This window comes from Sceloporus undulatus, chromosome 2 (assembly GCF_019175285.1).
Source record: "Sceloporus undulatus isolate JIND9_A2432 ecotype Alabama chromosome 2, SceUnd_v1.1, whole genome shotgun sequence".
Lineage (NCBI taxonomy): Eukaryota > Metazoa > Chordata > Lepidosauria > Squamata > Phrynosomatidae > Sceloporus > Sceloporus undulatus.
The window spans coordinates 14,074,453-14,096,390 of record NC_056523.1 but is presented as its reverse complement, the minus strand read 5'-3'; the positions used below and the strand labels follow the sequence as shown (position 1 = coordinate 14,096,390).

The 21,938-nt window shown below is 42.1% G+C and overlaps 2 protein-coding genes across 4 annotated transcripts in view; one reads left to right on the top strand and one right to left on the bottom strand.

Annotated features, from left to right (window-relative positions):
• LOC121921960 (zinc finger protein RFP-like) overlaps positions 1-8,792 on the top strand; it is an 18,976-nt gene extending 10,184 nt beyond the window's left edge. For all 3 annotated transcript variants that reach the window (XM_042450754.1, XM_042450755.1, XM_042450753.1), the window contains 3 exons: positions 2,821-2,939; positions 4,279-4,311; positions 7,644-8,792. In XM_042450754.1, the coding sequence (XP_042306688.1) occupies positions 2,821-2,939; positions 4,279-4,311; positions 7,644-8,161 (670 nt within the window). In that variant the 3' untranslated portion in view covers positions 8,162-8,792. The remainder of the gene's footprint in view (positions 1-2,820; positions 2,940-4,278; positions 4,312-7,643) is intronic.
• Positions 8,793-12,007: 3,215 nt separating this feature from the next.
• The window catches only part of LOC121923809 (zinc finger protein 624-like), a 45,943-nt gene continuing 36,012 nt past the window's right edge, over positions 12,008-21,938 (bottom strand). The window contains exons 13-15 of the mRNA XM_042454605.1: positions 19,878-20,004; positions 16,391-16,477; positions 12,008-13,823 (exon numbers count right to left, since the gene is read on the bottom strand). Of these exons, the coding sequence (XP_042310539.1) occupies positions 12,382-13,823; positions 16,391-16,477; positions 19,878-20,004 (1,656 nt within the window). The 3' untranslated portion in view covers positions 12,008-12,381. The remainder of the gene's footprint in view (positions 13,824-16,390; positions 16,478-19,877; positions 20,005-21,938) is intronic.

The following is a 21,938-nucleotide window of genomic DNA, read 5'->3' as shown; positions in this document are numbered from 1 at the left end:
TATTATTATTATTATTATTATTATTATTATTATTATTATTATTATTATTATTTTCTTACATGCTGCCTTTCTCCCAACATAGCGACTCAAGGCAGTGAACAACACTTTCACACTCCTCTTGATTTCAGTGGGAGAACAATGGAATCTGTCAGATCCAATTCTTTTTCCTCTCTGTTTGGGAAATCCTGTGAGAAGTACAGGCGGGTTTGATACCCTGAGAACACACAGCTTTTCCTGTCATATCTACAAAATGCCTCCTCTTTCTGTCCTCCAGTATTGGAGATCCTTCTTGTAGCCACAGGGAAGAGGCATGTGAAGCTGAATGCCCTTTTCTAATCTCAGACCTCCCTGTCTACCCTGTGTGGACATATTTAGGGCAGACCTGCACAACTTGGCAGTAGGTAGGGGCCAAAATTAAAATAGGCTAAACGTCTTTGAGCCACTTGGAATTCTCCTTGGGAGAAACTGGGTGATGGAGGAGCCTTGAGGAGTGAGTGCTTCCCCCTTTTCCCCCTCTGCAACCCAGCCATCTCAGGAGAAAGCCAGGCAGTGCGAGCCTTTGCCCATCCTCCTCCTCCCGTTCTTCTCCTTAGAAGAAAGGCAAGCAGTGGAGGAGCCTTGCAGTGAGGCTGTCTGCCCATTCCTCAGGAGAAAGGCAGGTGGCAAAAGAACCAGACAGGGTGAGTGTTTGCCCTGCCGCCACCTCCTCCTCTGTGTGGCCTTCTCCTCAGGAGGAGGCCTACACAATCCACCCCACACTCTCAGAATAACTGGAAAAAATGTTAGAACACTAATCAACTAGGCTTATATCGACTTTCTAGAGAGCCTTTATAGCAGCTGCTACGAAACTGTGGAATGGTTTTCTGGAAGAGATCTGTCTCATTACCTCCCTGAAGGCATTTAAGAGAGCACTTAAGACGGATCTCTTCTGGTGAGCTTATTCAACTGACCTTATGTAAGAAATACCCTCTGACCATTGTATAACGGTAACCTTACTGTACTGCCACTGATAAAGAGTTAGTTTTTAAGATTAATTTATGATGAGTTTTTATGTGTATTTTAAGTATTGATGTATGCATTTTAGCGGATTGTAATCCTGCCTCAATCCATCTGGGAGAGGCGGGAAGATATAAATAAACTATTATAAGTGGTAGAGGAGCCTTGAAGTCGTACCACTTCCCTGCGGGCCATCCAAAATCCAGATCTTCTGCAGGCCTGACTAGGGAAAATTCCTGGGGCTCTTCAGATGCTCTTAATGGTTACCACAACTTTGCTGCCCTAAAAGTGTCAATTTAATCTTCCTTTAATCTTGAAATCATAGAATCATAGAATTGGAAGAGACCACAAGGACCATCCAATCCAACCCTCCTGCCATGCAGGAACTCTAAGTCAAAGCATATCTGACAGATGGCCATCCAGACTCTGGAGTTTATCGGACTTACCTTAGAATGGCCCCTGAGCGTTCTTAAAGGGGCCGTTCTGGGAATGGGAGGCGGCGGGGAATGTTGTATATCGCACAGCGAGAATGCCGCCGGCGGCGAGCGTTCCCCTTCCATTCTTGAAGCATTCCCCAGGGCCAATTTTTGGGAATGCTTTCTCAAGCGTTCTTGAAAATCGGCCCTCTAGAACGGAACGCTCCCAGAACAGAATGGGAATGCTCGGCGGCGGCAGTGTTCTCACTGTGTGATATACAGCGTTCCCCACCACCTCCTGTCCCCAGAATGGCCCCTTTAAAAATGCTCAGGGGCCATTCTAAGGTAAGTCTGATACTGTCAAGAAGTTCCTCCAGTGCTGAGGTGGAATCTCTTTTCCTACAGTTTGCATCCATTGTTCCGTGTCCTGTTCTCTGGAGCAGCAGAAAACAAGTTTGTTCCCTCCTCAATATGACATCCCTTCAAGTATTTAAACATGGCTATCATACCTTCTCTTCTCCAGACTAAACATACCCAGCTCCTCATAGAGCATGGTTTCCAGACCCTTCATCATTTTAGTTATCCTCCTTTCGACACACCCCAGTTTCTCAATGTCCTTTTTGAATTGTGGTGCCCAAATCGCTATATATTTCTAGACGTCCTCATCTATTCCATGAATAATGTTCCTCTAATACAGTAATTAAGAATATTATAGCAAATTCAAATTGTAAAAACACAAGTCATAGGAGAACATAATGTGTGTGACACAGCAGATTTAGGCACCCTGTCCCAACAAACCAGGTAATACCTAAATTGGGAGCAATTAAATCAACCATTCATTTTCCAAATACACTTCTGTTCTTTTAACAGATCTTGCATTTTGCACATTCACACATTACAAAAGGAAAGTAAAATGCTTCTCTCAGTATATGGGTGCTTCTTAGAGACGATTATTACTTTCTTTACATGACTAAACTGAGGCTGTTGTATTTTGAAGATTTCGTGAGTCACTGTGACAAAATGGAAAAGGCCTTGGAAAAGGGAGAGGCAGTAGAAAAACAAAGAGACTACATTACCTTTGGATAGGTTCAACCAAGGAAGCCATGACCAAAAGTTTACAATCGCTGAGCAAGGTAGTCGATAACCACAGATCTTGGAGTTTTTTTATTCATGTGTTCATTTTAAATCGAAATTGGGTTGGCAGCCAATAACAACAACATATTGCACTTGAGAGATGATGACAGAAATGGTGGGGTCTTCTTTTCTGGACATCTTCAAAAAGAGGTTGGACAGCTAAGGTTTGTGAATGCTTCAGCTGGAGGTCCTGCACTGAGCAAGGAGTTGAACACAATAGCCCATGGGGCCCTTTCCAATTCTATGATTCTATGATAGTTTTTCTCTCGTTCAGGTGTGCAAAGAAGGAGAAGTTTGAGAATCCTGTGGCTTTTCCTCCAGCTCTGAAATGGAAGATCTGGGACTTTTGTGATATCAGCCCCTTTCTGGAGGGTGTCATGAAGCAATTCAAAGGTAACAGAGAATGTCTGCAAGACATTTAAATGAGATGTAGTTACATTGGTCCGAAAGGGTAAAAGAAAGGCTCCAAGATATTTGGCAAGTTAGGGATGGAAAAGAGGTGAGCTGAATGACATTTCAAACAACATAATATTACCGTAGGACTTTATTACACAGGAGGAAAAAGCCCCATCCTGTGAATAAATGGCCATTAAATCCCATGAATATCCCAGAATAGCAGGATTGTTTTAAAATGGCACTTTACTCACTTGATAATGCCAGGATAAAGGAGACATTATTTGAAAACAATCCCAATATTGCGGGATATTCATGGATTTTATGGCCATTTATTATGGCCAGGGTACTTGGAGGACCGCCTCTCCCCATATAATCCGCCCCACACACTCAGAACATCTGAGACAAACCTGTTGGAGGTCCCTAAGTCTCACTTTGTGAGGACCTTACAGAGGGCTTTTGCCATCGTCGCCCCTTCTCTGTGAAATAAGCTTCCCGTAGAGCTCCGTTCCTCTGCATCATTAGTTTCTTTTAAGAAAGATTTAAAAACGCACTTATTTCAGTTGGCATTTTCACCTTAGTAAACTGTTCTTTTCTCTGTCCCCAGACTATTGTAATTTTGATTTTTTTCATTTCTTGCTCCTGATATATGTGATTTGTATTGATTCCTGTTCCTATTCCTTGTAGTGATGTTTTTAATTTTTATATTGTAATATTTTTAACTTGTATCTCATTGTTTTAATCCTTGTAAGCCGCCTTGATCATATCTATGGAAAGGCAGGGTAAAAATAACAATTATTATTATTATTATTATTATTATTATTATTAATAATAATAATAATAATAATAATAATAGGATGTGGAATCTTGCTTCCAGTGTGATGAAATCCTTGTCTAATTGGGATATTAGTTAAGTGCTTCTCAGGATATTTGATGTAAGGGGTCAGGAATACTCCTGTCTACGTCAGGAGTGGTGTAAACTCCCCAACTCAGTAAATCAATCTTCTGTAGGTTAAACAGCAAGTCCTTATTTCTGAAGTTGCAGAGATGTTACCATAAAAATGCCTTAGGACAGACTTCCACTTTGGGTCAAAGTGGGAAAATGAAGAACAAAGTGGAGCACCGGCTCCCAAAATCCATCCCAGCTTGCTTTCTAAGAGTGCAAAGATGATCTCTACCCCACCAAATGGGCCCCATATGAACTAGAAGACCCAGGTGCCTCTGCTTGTAGAGTCTGGTGGGGAAAGTATCTTTCTGTGCTGGAGCAATAGGACGTGGAGTTGTTTCCCCCTGGATTTTGCATAACTGTATGGTGTTGAGTCTGTCTTTCTCTTTCTAGACTCTCTGGAATCTGGACTTCAACAGAAAAAAGGTAAAAAAAATAAATGAGAAAGTGTCTGGTGAAGTTTCAAATGCACAGAACACATGAAGTCTTTCCTGAATGTTTTCTACCAGTGATTCAGTGGAGTTTATTGGTTCTTCCTTGGGGTTTGGATATTACCAGTGGGTTATCTACAAGGTCCATCCTGATCTCTCTAATATTCCACTTGTTGGAGAATATCCCTCATTAAGCCCTTTACAGGCCAAGAACCAAAGCATGTACCCTTGGGTTTATGGGAAATTGTTACTAAGTTGTCTTACTATCTTAATTCTTACTATATCAATTGCTTGTCCTATTCTGTCATGGAGCAGTCTTGATGACATACTGAAGCAAGCAAGCAAAGAGCATGGAGTACCAATTTCAGGTTGAGTACCTTTGTCTTTTGTGAGAAGATTGAAGCAAAAAAGGTGTTGAGTACTTCTGCCTTTTCTCTGTCCCCTGTTAGCATTTTGCCATCTTCTCCACGCATTGGCCCTACCATTTCCTCCTTCCTTTTGCTGCGGACATACCCCCAAAAGCCCTTTTTATTGTTCTTAACCTCTCTAGCAAGCCTGAATTCATTCTGTACTTTAGCTTTTCTGACTTTACCCCTACACATGCCAGCTGTTTGTCTGAATTCCTCTTTGGTGATTTCATTACATCTTACCTAGAATGATTGTCTTTTCTAATGGGTGTTGTCTTCTCCTGATACATCCAAAATACAGGTGTTGTTTCCAACTTATGGCAATCCTATGGAGATCCTATCATGGGTATTTCTTGGCAATGTTTCTTCAGAGGGAGTTTGCCATTTTCTTCTCTCTGAGGCTGAGACAGTGTAAATTGTCCAAGTTGGTTTCTATACAAGAGAAGGGATTCAAATCCTGGTCTGCCATGATGTGACCTCTCAAACAGTTACGTCATGCTGACTCACAGTACAAAAGTCTCCGTTTAGTCATTTCAGCTGTGAGGAGATGTCAGGCTCAGTTTGCTCTAAGACTCAGTCATTTGTCTTTTTGCCAGTCCATGGTCTCCACAGAATTCTTCTGAGTCTTTTCTCCCAGTCTTATGCAGCCTTTCCCAACTTACAGCAGAACTAAGCAAAAAATTAAAAAATAAACTCCTGTGCTGTCTCCTTAGTTTTACATAGCTCTTCTTTGCCTTTAAAGTGATGTCCTTAAAAACATAAGTATCTAAATTGGGGGGGCTAAGCCTCGTTACAGACAGGCATAAGGGACGTCCTCAGGTTGTCCTAGGTTAAAAATTGTTGACGCCCCCAAGCCTAATACGTCCTGAGGACATACAAGATGGCGGTGCCCCATCTACACAGGGGCTGCCATGATGGCATCATGAATGCCCCGCCTCCAAATGAGGCGGCGCTGACATGATGCTGTCGCACTGTGCGAGGGTGCTTAGTGTGCCCTTACGTCGGTGGAGAAAGGAGCTCTGAAACAGAGCTCCTTCCTGGTCTTGCATCGCTGGGCGCAGCCTTTAGATGGCTGCGCCCAGCAACACAAGGGAGAAAGGGGCCAAGTGGCCTCTTTCTCCTCCTCCCCGCCGCCGCCACCCCAAGGACACCCCTTTCCAGGCTGCAGGGAAGGGGCCTTTTGCCACTTCCCCGTGACCTGGAAAGCGGCGGATCGGGGCCTCAGAGGCTGCCGCTCTGGCCACTGAGACCCCGATCCGGCGAGGAAAGGGGCGGGTGCAGGCCGCTGCTTTTCGGCGGTCTGTAACGCGCCTAAGTCCCCATTTACAACCTATTTTGAGACACAAATGTGAGCCTCTAGCCCCTTTTGGGGTTTTTTGTTTATTTGTTGGTAATCCCTGTGGCCATTGAGGGACCCTGTGGCATAAACTTTGCCCCTTGAGCTGCTGCAGAAACCCACCCAGGATCTAGCCATGGAGGGGCATCAATAGGGGCTGTGGGGATGGTGGGACATACCAGGTGACATCCTAATTCTTTTAATTCTACATTACTTTCCTGCTGCATCTTCATATAGTAATATCTCAGGTAATCTCCATTTAAAATTATTTGTTTCTTTTATCAAAGGCATGTTATCTCTACTGGATATTAGGATATTAGGATCAGGTAGTGATTTCCCCAAAATTGCCACCTTCCCTGTTTTGTTTACTACACTCTTGGATATCCAAAACATATCAGTTTGGAAAATCTTTGATGCTGTTTACATAACCATTTAGAAAAATATGATAAGAGGTTATTTGAAATGTATAATGAAAGAGCAAAGTTCTGGGATAGTAAGATTTGGAAGAAATAAATGTTTATATAGAATGGTTAGGAAAAGAAAATTATAAGACGAAAGAACAACATATACTTAAGCCTAGTATAATTTGAAATATTATATAATGGTGAAAATCAATTTAAAAATGGTACAAATAATTTTTAAAAATTGCTCCACTTTTAGAACAATATTTTTTTATATATGGGGCCCACAGGGAGCAAAAAATGGCCCTGAGGGCTATATGCAGCCCATGGGCTACACTTTGCCCATTCAAAACTCTTTTGTTTAATTAAAAATAAACCTAAACCATACTGCTATGCTGCCCTTAGAATAATAGAATCATAGAGTTGGAAGAGACCACAAGGGCCATCCAGTGCAACCCCCTTCTGCCATGCAGGAAATCTCAATCAAAGGATCCCTGACAGATGACCATCCAGCCTCTGCTTAAAGACCTCCAAGGAAGGAGACTCCTCAACACTCCAAGGAAGTTTGTTCCACTGTCAAACAGCCCTTACTATCAGGAAGTTCCTCCTAATGTTGAGGTGGAATCTCTTTTCCTGTATTTTGCACCCATTGTTCCTGGTCCTAGTCTCTGGAGCAGCAGAAAACAAGCTTGCTCCCTCCTCAATATGGCATCCCTTCAAGGGCTATCATATCACCTTTTAACTTTCTCTTCTCCAGGCTAAACACCCCCAGCTCCCTGAGTCTTTCCTTATAGGGCATGGTTTCCAGACCCTTCACAATTTTAGTCGCCCTCTTTTGGACACGTTACAGTTTCTCCACATCCTTTTTGAATTGTGGTGCCCAGAAATGGACACAATATTCCTTGTGCGGTACAGAAATTCTTCTTGCATTCCACCGCTTCATTTTGGTTTTAATAAAACTACTGTGTTTTTAAAAAAAATTTCCCCTAGACTTTTTTGCTTTCAAACCTGTTGTTTTTGGGTTTAGTGTTTCACCTTTTTGTTTTCTTCTGAAAGGAGAGCATGACAGCTCTATAGATCTGAAGAAAGCTTTTTCTGTTACAGGATCAGATTTAGATATGGAAGCTGATCCCTCAGTTGATGCCACTTTCTTTTTCTTCCTCTCCTTCCATCCCCAAAACAGAAAAGGTGACTCTGGATCCAGAGACAGCACATCCTCGTCTCATCTTGTCTGAGGATCATCGAACTGTGACATGCGGAGAGAAACCTCAAGATTGTCCTGACAATCCGGAGAGATTTGACAAAAGGCTTTATGTGCTGGGCTGTGTAGGATTCACAGGAGGCAGGCATTTTTGGGAAGTCACTGTGGGAAGTGAGGAGGAATGGGGTGTGGGAGTGGCCAGGAAGACTGTGAGAAGAAAGGGCTCCATCCCCTATAGTCCTGAGTCAGGGATCTGGGACATGGGAAAGTGGGGAAATGCATACAAGGCCTCCAATCCCTCTGATGATCTTGTTCTGGCCCTGAAGGAGGAGCCCAAGAGGATCCGGGTGACCTTGAACTGTGAAGGGGGCCGGGTGGCCTTTTACAATGCAGACACAGCAGACCTGATCTTTGAATACCCTCCAGATTGTTTCTCAGGAGAGACCCTCCTCCCCTCCTTTTATGTGGGCCAAAAAGCCCACCTGATGATCTCACCATAAGGTTGGTGACCAGTCTCCAAAAACTCACAGCACGAGAGGAGTTTTATCCTCCATGCTCTGAATCTATTTTATTTCTGCTCTCTGCTTTCTCTCATACACAGAAGCTATGTTGACATATTGGCTAAAAACGGGTTGACTCCTTAGCTAAAAATGGCTCTTATGTGAATTATGAAGCCATTCCCCATTCTCCATGGAGCAAGTCAATGCTCAACCCTGAGTGGCTGGCTCATGCATCAGTCAGTAAAGTTCTCTTTCCATTTGAAAAGGACAGCAAGAAATAAAATATGCAAATCAATGTTCAGTCAATAATTTCAGTTGCTAGAGTTCAGTAGTAAACGGGCAGCCTGCCTCTTTGCTCCCCTCACCTTTTTCCAAGGATATAAGCTGGACGTGGCTGTGAGACTTTGGATTCCCACCTGAACTGAATGGCACCAACTAAAGACTGAAAAGGAGGTATTTTGTGAGGGAGAAGAAAAAGCAAAAGGGACACATACACCAGATGAAAGTGAGTCATGGGCCAGATCCCAGTGTGAATCTTTATTTCTCCTCCTCTGCTGTCCTAATTGACTAATTGGTTGGAAATCCAGGAAGGAAACATTCCTGTTGCTCAACAGCTTCTCCAGATGTTGTTGGAAACAATAAACAAATAAAAAATTTGAAAAGGCTTTTCTTGGTTCATATTCAAGCTGCATCCATGGGTATGTTATGCAGATGACACTATGCTGTTGGCAGAAAACAGCAAAGATTTGGATTAACTACTGAAGAAAGCCAAGTCAGAAAGTTCGAAGATAAATTTTTAAGGTGGAAAGCTTCAGGTCAGGAGTGGCTGATCATTAGCTTCTCCTGTGCAGTAGTGACAACTGTTAGCCAGGGTGCCATTTCTAGACCCTCTCACTCCCACCTCATTACTGGTGCTGCCCAGTAGTTCTTTGGCACATTTCACCTGGTTCCTCTGCAAAAGCCTGTCAGACATGGAAAATCCTACCAGCATAACTGCTGCAATCAGCATAGCTTCTTGCCTCACAAGAGCACTCTAGAATGGAAGTGTCCTTGGTAGGAATTGGGTCTTAGAGCAAATTAAAAGTGCCCAAGAGATTTATATATTTGCATTTATTAAGATTACATCCATTTCCTCCTGCAGTAACTCCTAGCAGGGAAACCAAGTAGCAGCTATGGGTCAGGTAGAGATATTGGAGGGATTTATATTCAGGACTAGAGAATGGAAACTAGGGGGAGATACAGGTCTGCCTCTGGCTACCGGATTTTTCAAATCCCGGCGTTGCCACCAAATTATGTGACAGATCACAAAAACATTCCTATTAGGGCTGCCACCAAAATTATATGACACAACCCTTTCTTATGGTGGTCTTTTTTGCTATAGTAGCGTGTGTTTGTGGTATTCACTCAGGCCAAGCAGGTTTTAAAACAAAGATAAAAATTTATTGAATTAACAGAAGTATATTAAATATCTGATATGTACAGGTGTTATTGTATCTTTACTTGGCAAAGTAGTTACAGGTTTTTCCCTATCCTTCCGCTCAATATTAACCCAAAGCAAACCACTCAGGCTATGCAATCCTTTAGGATCATAAGAATCCCAGACTCCCTTCCTAGAGCTTGGTTAACTCCAGGTCTCTTAACTTTAGACTCCTTCCAAATATAGTCCCTCTCTGGACTTATCAACATAGGTCAGGTTATAAGCCTCTCACTCTAGACTTAAACCTCAGTTCCCCTCTGGAACTCCTAGAACTGTGTCTGCTCCCTGGACTCATCAGAACCCCTCCCTGACTAGAACCAACTTTCACCAGTCCAGCCCCAACATCCCAACTGCCAAAACCCAACCGACACATGGAATGTTTAAAAATCCCAGCCCATATTTTTTTGGCTGGTCTCTAGCTGCCGTTTGATTGGTCTGCCAGGTGTTCAATACGCCACAGTGGTGTCAAAACTGCATTATTTCTACAGTGTAGATGTATCCAAGGTTTTTTGCTTTCTCTGCCCAAGAATGCTGGTGCCTAAAAAACCTACAAATCCCAGGATAATGTAGGATGGAGCCATGGAAGTTAAATTGGTGTCAAACTGCATTATTTCTACAATGTAGATTGTTTGAGTGTTGGCCTATAACTCTAGAGACCAGGGTTCGATTCCTTGCTCAGCCACGAAACTCACTTGGTGACCTTGGTCAAGTCACATGCTCTCAGCCTCATGTCACTCACACTGTCTATTCTGGTGCTATGGTTAGGATCCACTAAGAAAAGTGGCAGATCTTCCCACTACCATTAAACCTAGCTGCCTCTCTGGGAACCAGAGCTTCCTTCATTTAACACTGCAGTGACTCAGTGGCAGCAGCAGCAGTCTGCATCTTTGAAATAGAAAAACCGCGGTCTAACCCTCATCACACCTTCTGCCATAGGCTTCTTCCTAGAATCATAGAGCTGCATGGGACCTCAAGAAACTATCTATTCTAATCTCTGCCATGCAGGAAAACACAGTCTGATCCCACTATGTTTAAATCTGATCGGGATCCGGACCATACCATCGAATAAAAAATATCAGCCTCATCCAGGGAATGCATTTATACTAATATTTAATAAATAAATTAATATGTAATAATAAATAATATTCATACTATTTGTATTAGTAAAATGATTTGCATAATTAAATTTGTATAAATTGTATTAATATGATATTGATTCTCTACTTACTCTTTTGATAAAATGTACAATGAAGAATATTCACAGATGGTATTCAATACCAGTTAAATTTCATATAACAAAATATATTTCATAATACTGTTGGAGTTTTGGTGCAATTAGAAAGGAGACCGTCTATAATTTAAATGTCTGAATGTGACAGATTTTGCAAATAGAGTCACTAATTTTTTCATTCATTCCTGCGCGTGTGTGTGAAGAAAAATAACTTAGGAAGATTTGCCTCTCAGGGAGGAATTTACAGTTAAATAGTTAATAGTTATAGTTAAATTAACCATTTTTATAACGAAACAGGCAAACATTTGACATAAAGGGCTTATTACTATACTGTTGGGATTTGCAGAAAGAAATGGCAATATCTGTTTGGACAATGTGTGGGGAGATTTTGCAAAACATGTGACTTGTAGGAAACCAAGGAGAACTAAAAAAAACAAACAAGCAACAACACACATGTGCTACTTATTTTCTCATTTTATTTCACCAATAACTGCACTAAATTGCTTTAATTCAATAGGCAGTATTTTTAAAAAAACGCTTCTAAAATGCCTTGAGACCCAATCTTGTTGAAAAGTAAGATATAAATAAAGTGACCGATTGATTCATTTCTGTCATATGGGGAAGCTATTACTGTATATATTCACATATAAGTCTAGAAATTTATATTGAAAAATTGACCACAAAAGCCTGAGTCGACTTATCCATGGGTCAATGTGTGGCGGTGTACAGACCGCCAAAAAAGGCGCCTCCTTGGCGCCTCTATCAGCTATGCAGCTGCACTGCAGCATACAAACTGGCTGCGCAGCTGCGCAGCAAAAAAGAAGCTCCCCAAAGCGGCTCCTGTTTGTGGCGCCGCAAAATGCCAAAGACGGTGTGGTTACGTCGAAGCTGCACAGCACTGTTTAGAGGCGGCGCAGCTGCGACGTATAGTTGCGCGTGCCGTATGTATGCCGCTGCGCAACTGCGGCACATGCATGACGTGCTAGGGTTGCAAGGCATGTGCATGCATCACCTCGAGGCAACCCTAGCACGTCGTGGACGCCCATCTGGACAGGGCCTGTGTACAGTATTTTAACTCGTATCCAGCCTTTCATATGAGCACAAACAGTTATGCCTGCTGGAATTTAGTAAGTTTTTTGGCATTATTTCCCTTTACTTCATCTTTTACATCCTTCATTATATGCCCCTAAGTCGACTTATCCACAAGTCATATCAAAATCCATAATTTTTACCCCAGAACTAGCCTTTGACTTATATATGAGGCCGATTTATAGTCGCGTACATACGGTAAACCAAATTTAAGCTCTCTATGAAGCATATTCTACACAACACACATATATATGTGTTCTCCATTTGTGAGTACTTTGATGTTGAGAAATTTTCCAGCTATCATTTAATCATTCCACATGCCAAAGCCTTTAAGTAGTTTTCCCCACATTGGTTCTTAGGTGGGAAGGACTTTCTAGACTCCATTCGCTTATATGGATGGCTTCTCCTCTGTGTGAACTGACATTAACAAAGAGCTTGGTGTTTCATGGAAGCTCTTTTCAAACCGCATACATTTATGAGATTTCTCCCGTGTGTCTTTTGATGCTGCCTAAGGAGCTCTTTCCGACAATAGCTCTTTCCACATTCCATACAGTTATATGGCTTCTCCCCTGTGTGGGTTCTATGATGTCTAGTAAGTGTCCCACTATCGCGGAAGCTCTTGCCACACTCGGTGCATGTATATGGCTTCTCCCCTGTGTGAGTTCTTTCATGCTTTATAAGAGAGCCACCAGTACTGAACTGCCTCTCACATTTCATGCATTTATAAGGTTTCTCCCCTGTGTGAGTTCTTTGATGCTGTGTAAGGTTCCCTTTCTGAATGAAGCTCTTTCCACACTCCATGCACTGGTATGGTTTCTCCCCTGTGTGAGTTCTTGAATGTACAGCAAGGTTTCTGCTGTCAATGTAGCTCTTTCCACAATCTGCACATTTATATGGCTTCTCCAGTATGTGAGTTCTTAGATGTATCGGAAATTTTCCATTAGCATCACAGCTGTTTTCAAACTCCATACATTTGTACAGCTTCGCAAGCGTGTGAATTCTTTGATGCTGAATAAGTTTTGTTTCCTCCCTGAAGCTCCTCCGACATTCTATGCATTTATATGGTTTTTCTCCCGTGTGAATTATCTGATGCCTAATTAGTCTTGCATTGGTACTGAAACTCTTTCCACACTCCACGCATTTATAAGGCTTTTCCCCTGTGTGAATTATTCGATGTATAGTAAGCGTTCCACTGTCACTGAAGTATTTTCCGCATTCCAAGCATCTATATGGCTTTTCCCCTGTGTGAATTCTTTGATGTCTAGTAAGTTTCCCATTCACACTGAAACCTTTTCCACACTCCATGCATTGGTATGGTTTCTCTCCTGTGTGAATTCTTCGATGCACGGTAAGTTTTCCATTGTCGCTGAATCTCTTTCCACAGTCCATGCACTGATATGGTTTTTCTCCTGTGTGAATTCTTTGATGTCTAGTAAGTGTCCCACTCTGTTTGAAGCTCTTTCCACACTCCATGCAATTAAACAGCTTCTCTGGTCCATGGATTCTTTTATGTATAGTAAATATTCTTCTATAACAGAAGCTGTTTTTATACTCCATGCACACATGTGGCTTATCAGCTATGTGGCTTCTGCAAAGTCTTTTTAATTTTGAATTCTTTGGAATTTTCTTCCCCAAGACTGACAATTTTTTCCTTTTCTTTCCTTTCAGATCTTCTTGAGTGATCAGTTCAGTGATTTGAGCCTCTTGAGAACTAAACGATTTCTTCTTTCCTTTCTTAGACTGGTTTTGCTTGTGATTTTTTGGTCCCCTTTGATTCCCAAATAACTCTCTTTTCTCGTCATACTTGCTCATTTCCAGTGATACTGCAGATGGCTTCTGAGAGTTCTTGTTACCCCGACCATGACCTGATTTGGAATATAAAAAGAAAAAGAAATGTGCAGTTAGGGGTTTGAGACATAAAATGAGTATCCCTCATCATGGATCAAGCCCAAACCCCTTATTTTAGTATTTCCAAGATTCTTTTATTCTTCTGTATTTCTCCTGTTAAGTACTCTTTTGGAAAACTATAACTTCATTCTGCATGATTTCTGGTTTCATTCACTAAGTATTGAGATTTATTTTTTGTCTTATTCACATAGTTGAATAAGATGATGAGTGTGCCTGAGGTGGCCAGGATTGGTAGTGACTGATGAGCATTTCGTTTTTAGGATATTAGCATATTATTTTAGTATGTTAGCATTTTATCGGGTTATGTTTTATTTTTCATTTTAATTAAATGTATCTGATATTCTGCCCTTTGGTGAAAAGGGTGGTGGTAGTGATAATGATGATGATAATTACAGTGCACCCTTGCTATCTGCCATTCCAGATCCCCCGTGGATAGTAAAAAATGTGGGACCTTATGTCCCATTCTTTTCAATGGGTGTGCGCTCCCATTTGCAACGTGTTGTGCACATGCATCCATTGAAAAAGTCAGGGTTTGCCATCTGCAGAAGATCAAATTCATTCATTCATTCATTCATTTAAAAATGCTGTATATGTACTACAGGCATACCTCAAATGTACCATCAGCTTCTACAATGTTATGTAAAAGGAAACGGAGAAAAACAGCTGTATTGCAAGAAGTGGGGAAGAATAGAAAAACCAAATCGGAAGGAAGACTGTTTTTATATCTAGTCCAGAAACTACAGGCTTCCTCTGCCTCTCAATGACTTGCTTACTGACAACTCACTCTTTCAGTGTTTGCAAATTACAGACAAATTCCATTAATTCGATAGAGGTTCTGGTCTTTCTTCAGTTCTTCCTTCCTGCGAGGCTCACTTGGGACTGCACATGCATGCAGTCCCAAGGTTTGTCTACAGAAAGAGCGTAACCCTCCTCGAATTATTGGAACTCATCTGTGCAAGCATAGAAACAGCAGAATGTCATCAGTTCATCTTCCTGTGGAGGCTTGCTTGGAACTACTTGCAAAGTGGGCTGAAAAGGCGCCAAGCCAACTATGGAGGCCCGATTCCAACCAAGTGAGTGCTGCTTGGTGTCTTTCCCCCCCCTCCCCCCCTCTCTCTGTGACTGTGCACCATGTTTGCTTCTTCAATCAGTGTTCAGTTCATAGTATTTCTGAGATTGTGGCCAGTGCATCTTTTACAATATTACTGTACAGTATTGATACTTAAATACAGTATACAGCATAAAATAATATATATACAGTAATATAGTAGTAGTAGTAGTAGTAGTAGTAGTAGTAATGACATATAGTGGGAGCAAATATAGCAGAGTTTGAATCTATCAGGGTTCAATTCTCATTGGGCCATGAAAATCTATTGGGTGACCTAGAGCTAGTCACACACTTTCAGGCCCAGAAAACCCCATAATAGGTTAGCTATAGGGTGGCCATAAGTCAGAAATGGCTTGAAGGCACACAACATTAACAACAACAAAATATAATATAATTATTATAATATACATGGCACAGTAATATATAGAGCAGAACAGGATATTAAATGTAAACTCTTATTCATTTTACTTTACTCGTGTGTGTGTGTGTGTGTATCTCTATAGCATGTTATTTTACTTTTGCATGCATTCAAAGTGATATATAGTATGTTATTTATGTTTTGCAGCAGCCAAAACACATTTGCAAGCTAAAATAATAATAATCTGGGTTCTATTTTTCAACTAATTCCACTTTCTGACAGTCCTCCAGTCCGTAACCTATCAGATAAGTGGAGGCTTCTTGTATTCTACTATGGTTGGGTATTGCACATAGTTTAGTAATATGCATATTTATCCACGTTATGCCCTTCCTCTGAATTAACAGATTATCTTGTATATTCCTTTCAGATTTCAGCAAAGGTTAGGCTACAGGTATTTGGGATTCTGGAAATGGAGAAAATTGATTTTCAGTGCAAAAAAGCCAGAGGTAACTATTTTATTCAAAACATGCAAAAGAAGAGTTCAGAAGCAATAGTGATCTGAAGAGCTAGAGGCAAGTGTCCTAGAAGCAGGCTTTGCAGAGACTAATGAGAGGGACAGGCATATGCTGCTTTTGAACAAGTGCTCTCCTAAATTAGCATCTTAGAAGCACAGAAGCAAACAGCTTCATTTATATACCGCTTCATACTGAACTAGCAGTGTCTAAGCGGATTACAACGGTAAGCTAATTGCCCCAACAAACTGGGTACTCATTATAGCGAACTCAGAAGGATGCAAGCCTAAGTCGAGCTTGAGCCCTGGCTAGGATTGAATTCGCAACTTTATAGTTTTGAGTGAGTGGCTGCAGTAGTCATTTAACCATTGTGCCACCAGGGCTCATCTGCCAAGCTTACAGGAGACCCCACAGTGCTGGAAGCAGTGTAAATTCTGTTGCTAGTTTTGATATACAGCATGGTTGATTCATCTCATGGATCAACAACAATTGGGATGTAGGGGGGAGGAATCACAGAATGATGCCACCACACATCTAAGCAGGTACCTGTCAATTTCTTCTGTTGTGCAGCAGGTGGGACAAATGGATCATCTCCTTCTTCCAGGTAGAAGATGAGGTCCGGTTTGGAAATTCCTTTCAATAAGAGACATAGGCTTTTGATTACAAAAATATTTCAACATTCCAAGTCTAGCTTTTTGGAGGCAACTGGCTAACATATTGTAAACCACTTACTGAGTGGTCAGCACTATAAAGCGGTATAGAAATGTAAGTGCTATAGCTACTGATCCATCTATTTGTTTATCATTCATATTTATTATTCACCTATTGGCTTTAGTCCTTCAGATGAGATATGACGGAAGCATCAAACTGCCAACATGACCCTTTAGGGGAAGTGTAACTTGCCCATCCATCCCAAACTAGTTTAACACCTCTACTCAGGGCAGACAAAGCATCCACTTCTCATGCTTCTGTCTTTTTCTGAATAACTTTTCAATTTTTCTCATCCAGACCATTACCACAGCCAAACATGTATCCAACATTTTCATTTCCAGTTGTGTAGCCTACTGGAAGGGAGGAAGACTTAAAGCTAAACCAGAAGAAGCATCTTTTTTCTATTCCAGTGACAGAGTGCCAGATTAAAGAGGTGAGGGGAAAGCAAACAGGGCTCCTGTACATTTTATAGTAGTACAACATAGGAATTTCAGCACACGAATGACAAGTTGAAATTTCCAGATCTGCTCAACTGTGAGAGGTACAGGACCACACTGGCTTTTCAGGGGTACACCCCACAAAGAGTACACTAGTGGTTAAATGACTCCTCAACAAAGAAGAACTCTATGACAGAGTTCCTCCATCACGGTTGCATAATGTACTTTTAAAAATTCTTTATCCCAGTCCAGAGATCCAGCAAAATCAAATTTACATGAAAAATAAATTACGAACACAAGGAACAATTAGTCAATCCATACATGACGCAGAGCTTATTTCAGACATTTACGCTTAGTACAGAAGTTAGCTGTTCTCTGATCCAGACCGCCTCAGACAAAAAGGTGGCAACTACTAAAGTCACATTGGGAACCTTATCTGCTAATAAGAATTTGATGTAAAATTGGGCCAATTGTCCTGGTAGTCACCATTAATGGATCAATCATATGTTGTGGAGTCCACTTGTGGCATCCCCACATGAAAAAGAAACGTGCTTCATGAATTCTACTTCCTGATTACTGCAGGGGCATAATCTCACAGTATAAAGGCCACCAGTAAATCTACCTCAGAGCATTTCAGAGGGAAAAGCATTACGTCTGGCCTTTCTAAAACATCTACCATAATTAACCACAGTAAAATATGCACAATGTACATATATGGCTTGGGCCCAGGGTACTTGGAGGACTGCCTCTCCCCATACATTCCGCCCCGCACACTCAGATCTGCTGGGAAGCAATTGTTACGTGTCCCAGAGGCAAGATCTTCTACCACTACTCAGAGGGCCTTTTCTATCTCTGGCCCCATCCTCTGGAACTCGCTTCCGATCGAGCTCCGCTCAGCCACCTCCCTGGAATACTTCAAAAAGGGGCTTAAAACTTTTTTGTTCCAGCAGGCTTACCCCTAACATTCCATGTTGCCCCCTTCTCTCTCCTCATTGTTCTTGTAATCCTGTGCTAGTTGGAAAAAAATTTTTAACTGGATTTTAACTGTTGTTAAGATATTGTGAGATTCTGTATTTTTTGTATTTTAATTTTTTGTATATTGATTGTATTGTGTTTTGGCTGTTGTGACCCGCCTTGATCCCAGGAAAGGCGGGCTAAAAATAAAGCTTTTATTATTTATTTTTTATATCTTTGTTGCTTAAGCTGTGCAATAATGTACTGTATTGAAAGGCAACTGCAACTGGATGGATGCATTAATGTGCTTCTCGTGCACATGCACATTTGTAGACACAATGATACGTCAAGTGCAACCCTACTTCCATAACCTAGATAGAATTTCATGTACACTTTCCATATAAGATGAAAATGTCCACCCACTTTTGCAGGGGAAAACCCTAGACATTTGACTTTCTCCTGTCAAATTAATTAATTAAATTAAATTATTAAGCTTCAAGTTGGATCTTTCTGAAGGATTTCACACCCTTGTGGAATGGAAGGAATAACTAAAGCCTGATCCAAACCGGTGTTTTGCGCCGGCCTGGCCATGTGCTAGGGTTGCGTGGGGGCAGAGCGTCCACACACCCCACAACTCTAATATGTGGCGGCACCGTCATCATGGCGGCCTCCCATCTACATGGGGGCCTCTGTGATTACATCACGCATGCGTTGTGTCTCCACGGCGCAGGAAGGAGCTCCAAAACAGAGCTCCTTTTGGGAGTTGACTCGTTCCTGCAGCAACCAAATGGCTGAGGGAACGATGCCAGGGAGAAAGGGGCTGGGCAGCCACTTTCTCCCATGACTCTGGCTCCTGGGGTGTCCAGGGGCATGAAGCCCCAAGGACACCCCTTTTCTGCACCATAGAGAAGCAGCATTTTGCTGCTTCTCCGTGGTCCGGAAAAACTCTGGATTGGGGGCGCAAGGCTGCCGGTGAGGGGCAGTCTGTACCATGCTTAAGAAAAGGAATCCAATCTTTTATAGAATCATAGAGTTGGAAGAGACCACAAGGGCCATTCAGTCCAACACCCTGCCATGCATGAATTCACAATCAAAGCATCCCCGACAGATGGCCATCCAGCCTCTGTTTAAAGACCTCCAAGGAAGGAGACTCCACCACTCTCCAAGGGAGTGTGTTCCACCGTCAAACAGCCCTTACTTTCAAGAGGTTCCTCCTAATGGTGAGGTGGAATCTCTTTTCCTGTAGCTTGCACCCATTATTCCAGGTCCTGTTCTCTGAAGCAGCAGGAAACAAGCTTGTTCCCTCCTCAATGTGACACCCCTACAAATATTTAAACAGGGCTATCATATCACCTCTTAACCTTCTCTTTTCCAGGCTAAACATCCCCAGCTCTTTAAGTTGTTCCTCATAGGACATGGTTTCCAGACCCTTCACCATTTTAGTCACCCTCCTTTGGACAAGCTCCAGTTTCTCAACATCCTTTTTGAATTGTGATGCCCAGAACTGGACAATATTCCACCTGGGGCCTGACCAAAGCACAATAGAGTGGCACTATTATTTCCCTTGAACAAACACTATACTTCTATTGATGCAGCCCTAAATTGCATTGTCTTTTTAGCTGCCGCATCGTACTGTTGACTCATGTTCAACTTGTGGTCTACTTGGACTCCTAGACATGTAGTCTCCTTAAGCCAGGTGTTCCCTATCCTATATCTGTGCATTTTATTTTCTCTACCTCAGTGCAACATCTTACATTTCTTCCCTGTTGAAGTCAATTTTGTTAATCTTGGCCCAGCTTTCTAATCTATTCAGGTCATTTGAGTTTTGATCCTGTCCTCTGGGATATTACCTATGCCTCCTAGTTTGGTGTCACTTAATTGGAAAACACCTCAAAGCAATATTAAAGCCAAAGGGGGGGGGGATGTGTTACCCAAAGAGGCTACAATCCGGTAGTTCTCCAGCATGACCTCCTTGTAGAGCACCCTTTGGCTTGGATCCAGGAGATCCCACTCTTCCTTGGAGAAATACACAGCCACCTCCTCAAAGTACACCAGCCACTGGAAGGAGGGAGAGACAATTTCTCTATTCATATAATAACCTCAATCCAACACCTCCTTAGCATAACGTAAAAATACAAGGCAGACCTTGGCTACACTGAACCATATGAACCACCCCATCTTACTGTAGAGCTCTGAGGCTGCTTTGCATGGCCATAGGCAGGCAGGATTAGAGAAGCATTTGGCTATGTCCTCATAGCTATATGCACACTTATAGCAGCACTGAGACTCAGAATCACAGAATCATAAGGGTTGGAAGAGACCGAAAGGGCCATCCACTCCAAACTCCCTCTGCCATGCAGGAAGACACCATTAAAGTACTACAGACAGATGACCATCCAGCCTCTGTTTAAAAACCTCCAAAGAAGCAGACCACCATTCTCCGAGGCAGCACATTCCAGTCAAACAACTCCTACCATCAAGAGTTTCTTCCTAATGTTTAGATGGAATCTCTTTTCCTGTAGTTTGAACCCATTGTTCCATGTTCTAATCTCTGGAGCAAAACAAGCTTGCTCCTTCTACAATATGACACCCTTTCAAATATTTTAAACATGGCTGTCATGGCACCTCTTAACCTTCCTTTCTCCAGGTTAACTTACTCATCTCTCTAAAACGCTCCTCAAAGGGCACCCCTAGAACACCTTGGGGAATCCCAGTGCTGATATCATTTTGTGTCTGGGTATGGAGAGGTAGCCAATGCTTCTCCAATCCTGTTTGCCGAGAAGCCTGGAATAGCCATGTGACGTGAGGCAGTTTTAGTGCTCTGCAATCATTGGGTGACAAGGGGATGGGCTTTGCGCACTACAGAAGAAGAGAGGGAAAACCAATCCTCACAATCGCCAAGAAAAGACATCCACAAGCATGCAGGACATTTACATGCACTTATGTCCATAAGAGATTTTCCATACCTATTCCTTTTACTTTCAAAGGAGAAATAAAAACTGTGTTGCTTTCGGAAAGAACTGAAAAACATGCTTTCAGATGCTCTATTTCATTTTACCTGGGTGAAGTTATTTACCTCTGATTATGTTCTTTGAGTGGTAACATGACTGCATCTACACTGCAGAAATAATGCACTTTGACAACACATTAACTGCCATGGCTCAATGCTATGGAATCCTGGATTTGTAGTTTGCTGTGGCACCAGAATTCTCTGACAGAGAAGGGTAAATATCTCATAAAACTACAAATCCCAGGATTCCATAGCACTTGGCCATGGCAGTTAAAGCAGTGTCAGATTGCATTATTTCAGCACTGCAGCTGCAGCCTGTATAAATAAACACTTATGGGTCTTGTGCCTAAGCAACATCACGACCAAAACAGTTTAGAGTAGAGTACAGTGTTGGCAGGAGTCTTGCCCACACCTTCCAGAGGGCACATCTAGGCATGTCCTAGCAACAACAAAGAACACTGTTATTTTCTGTGGGCTTTTCAGGCTGTGTGTCTGCGTGCTGGAGGAATTTATTCCTGACGTTTTGCCTGTAACTGTGACCACACAGCCCGAAAAACCCACAGAAAACTATCAATTGTTGTTCTTTGGATATAGTGGTTGGTTCCACGGAGGCTTGCTGGGCTGTTAGGAACAAACAAAGGTGGAACCCAAGCACTGACATAGATGCTGGCAGAGTATACCATAGAGGTGGTTTCTGCAATGTTACAATAAGCGATAAAATCTCTCCATGGCATTTTATCCCTATTGCTGTTCACACTTGGGGAATGGCAATAGGGATAAAATGCCACAGAAAGATTCGATTGTGGCAGGAGGGGTGGGAGGAAGAAGAGGAACGGAGAGGAAGTGAGGAGGAGGAAGAGAAGGGAGGATGCAATCGGGGGAGGAAGGTGAGGAAGAGGAGGGAGGAAGGAGAAAGAGGCACCAGATTGTTTTGAAAATGGAGGTGTCTGCATTTTCAAAACAATCCCATGTGATCTGGATC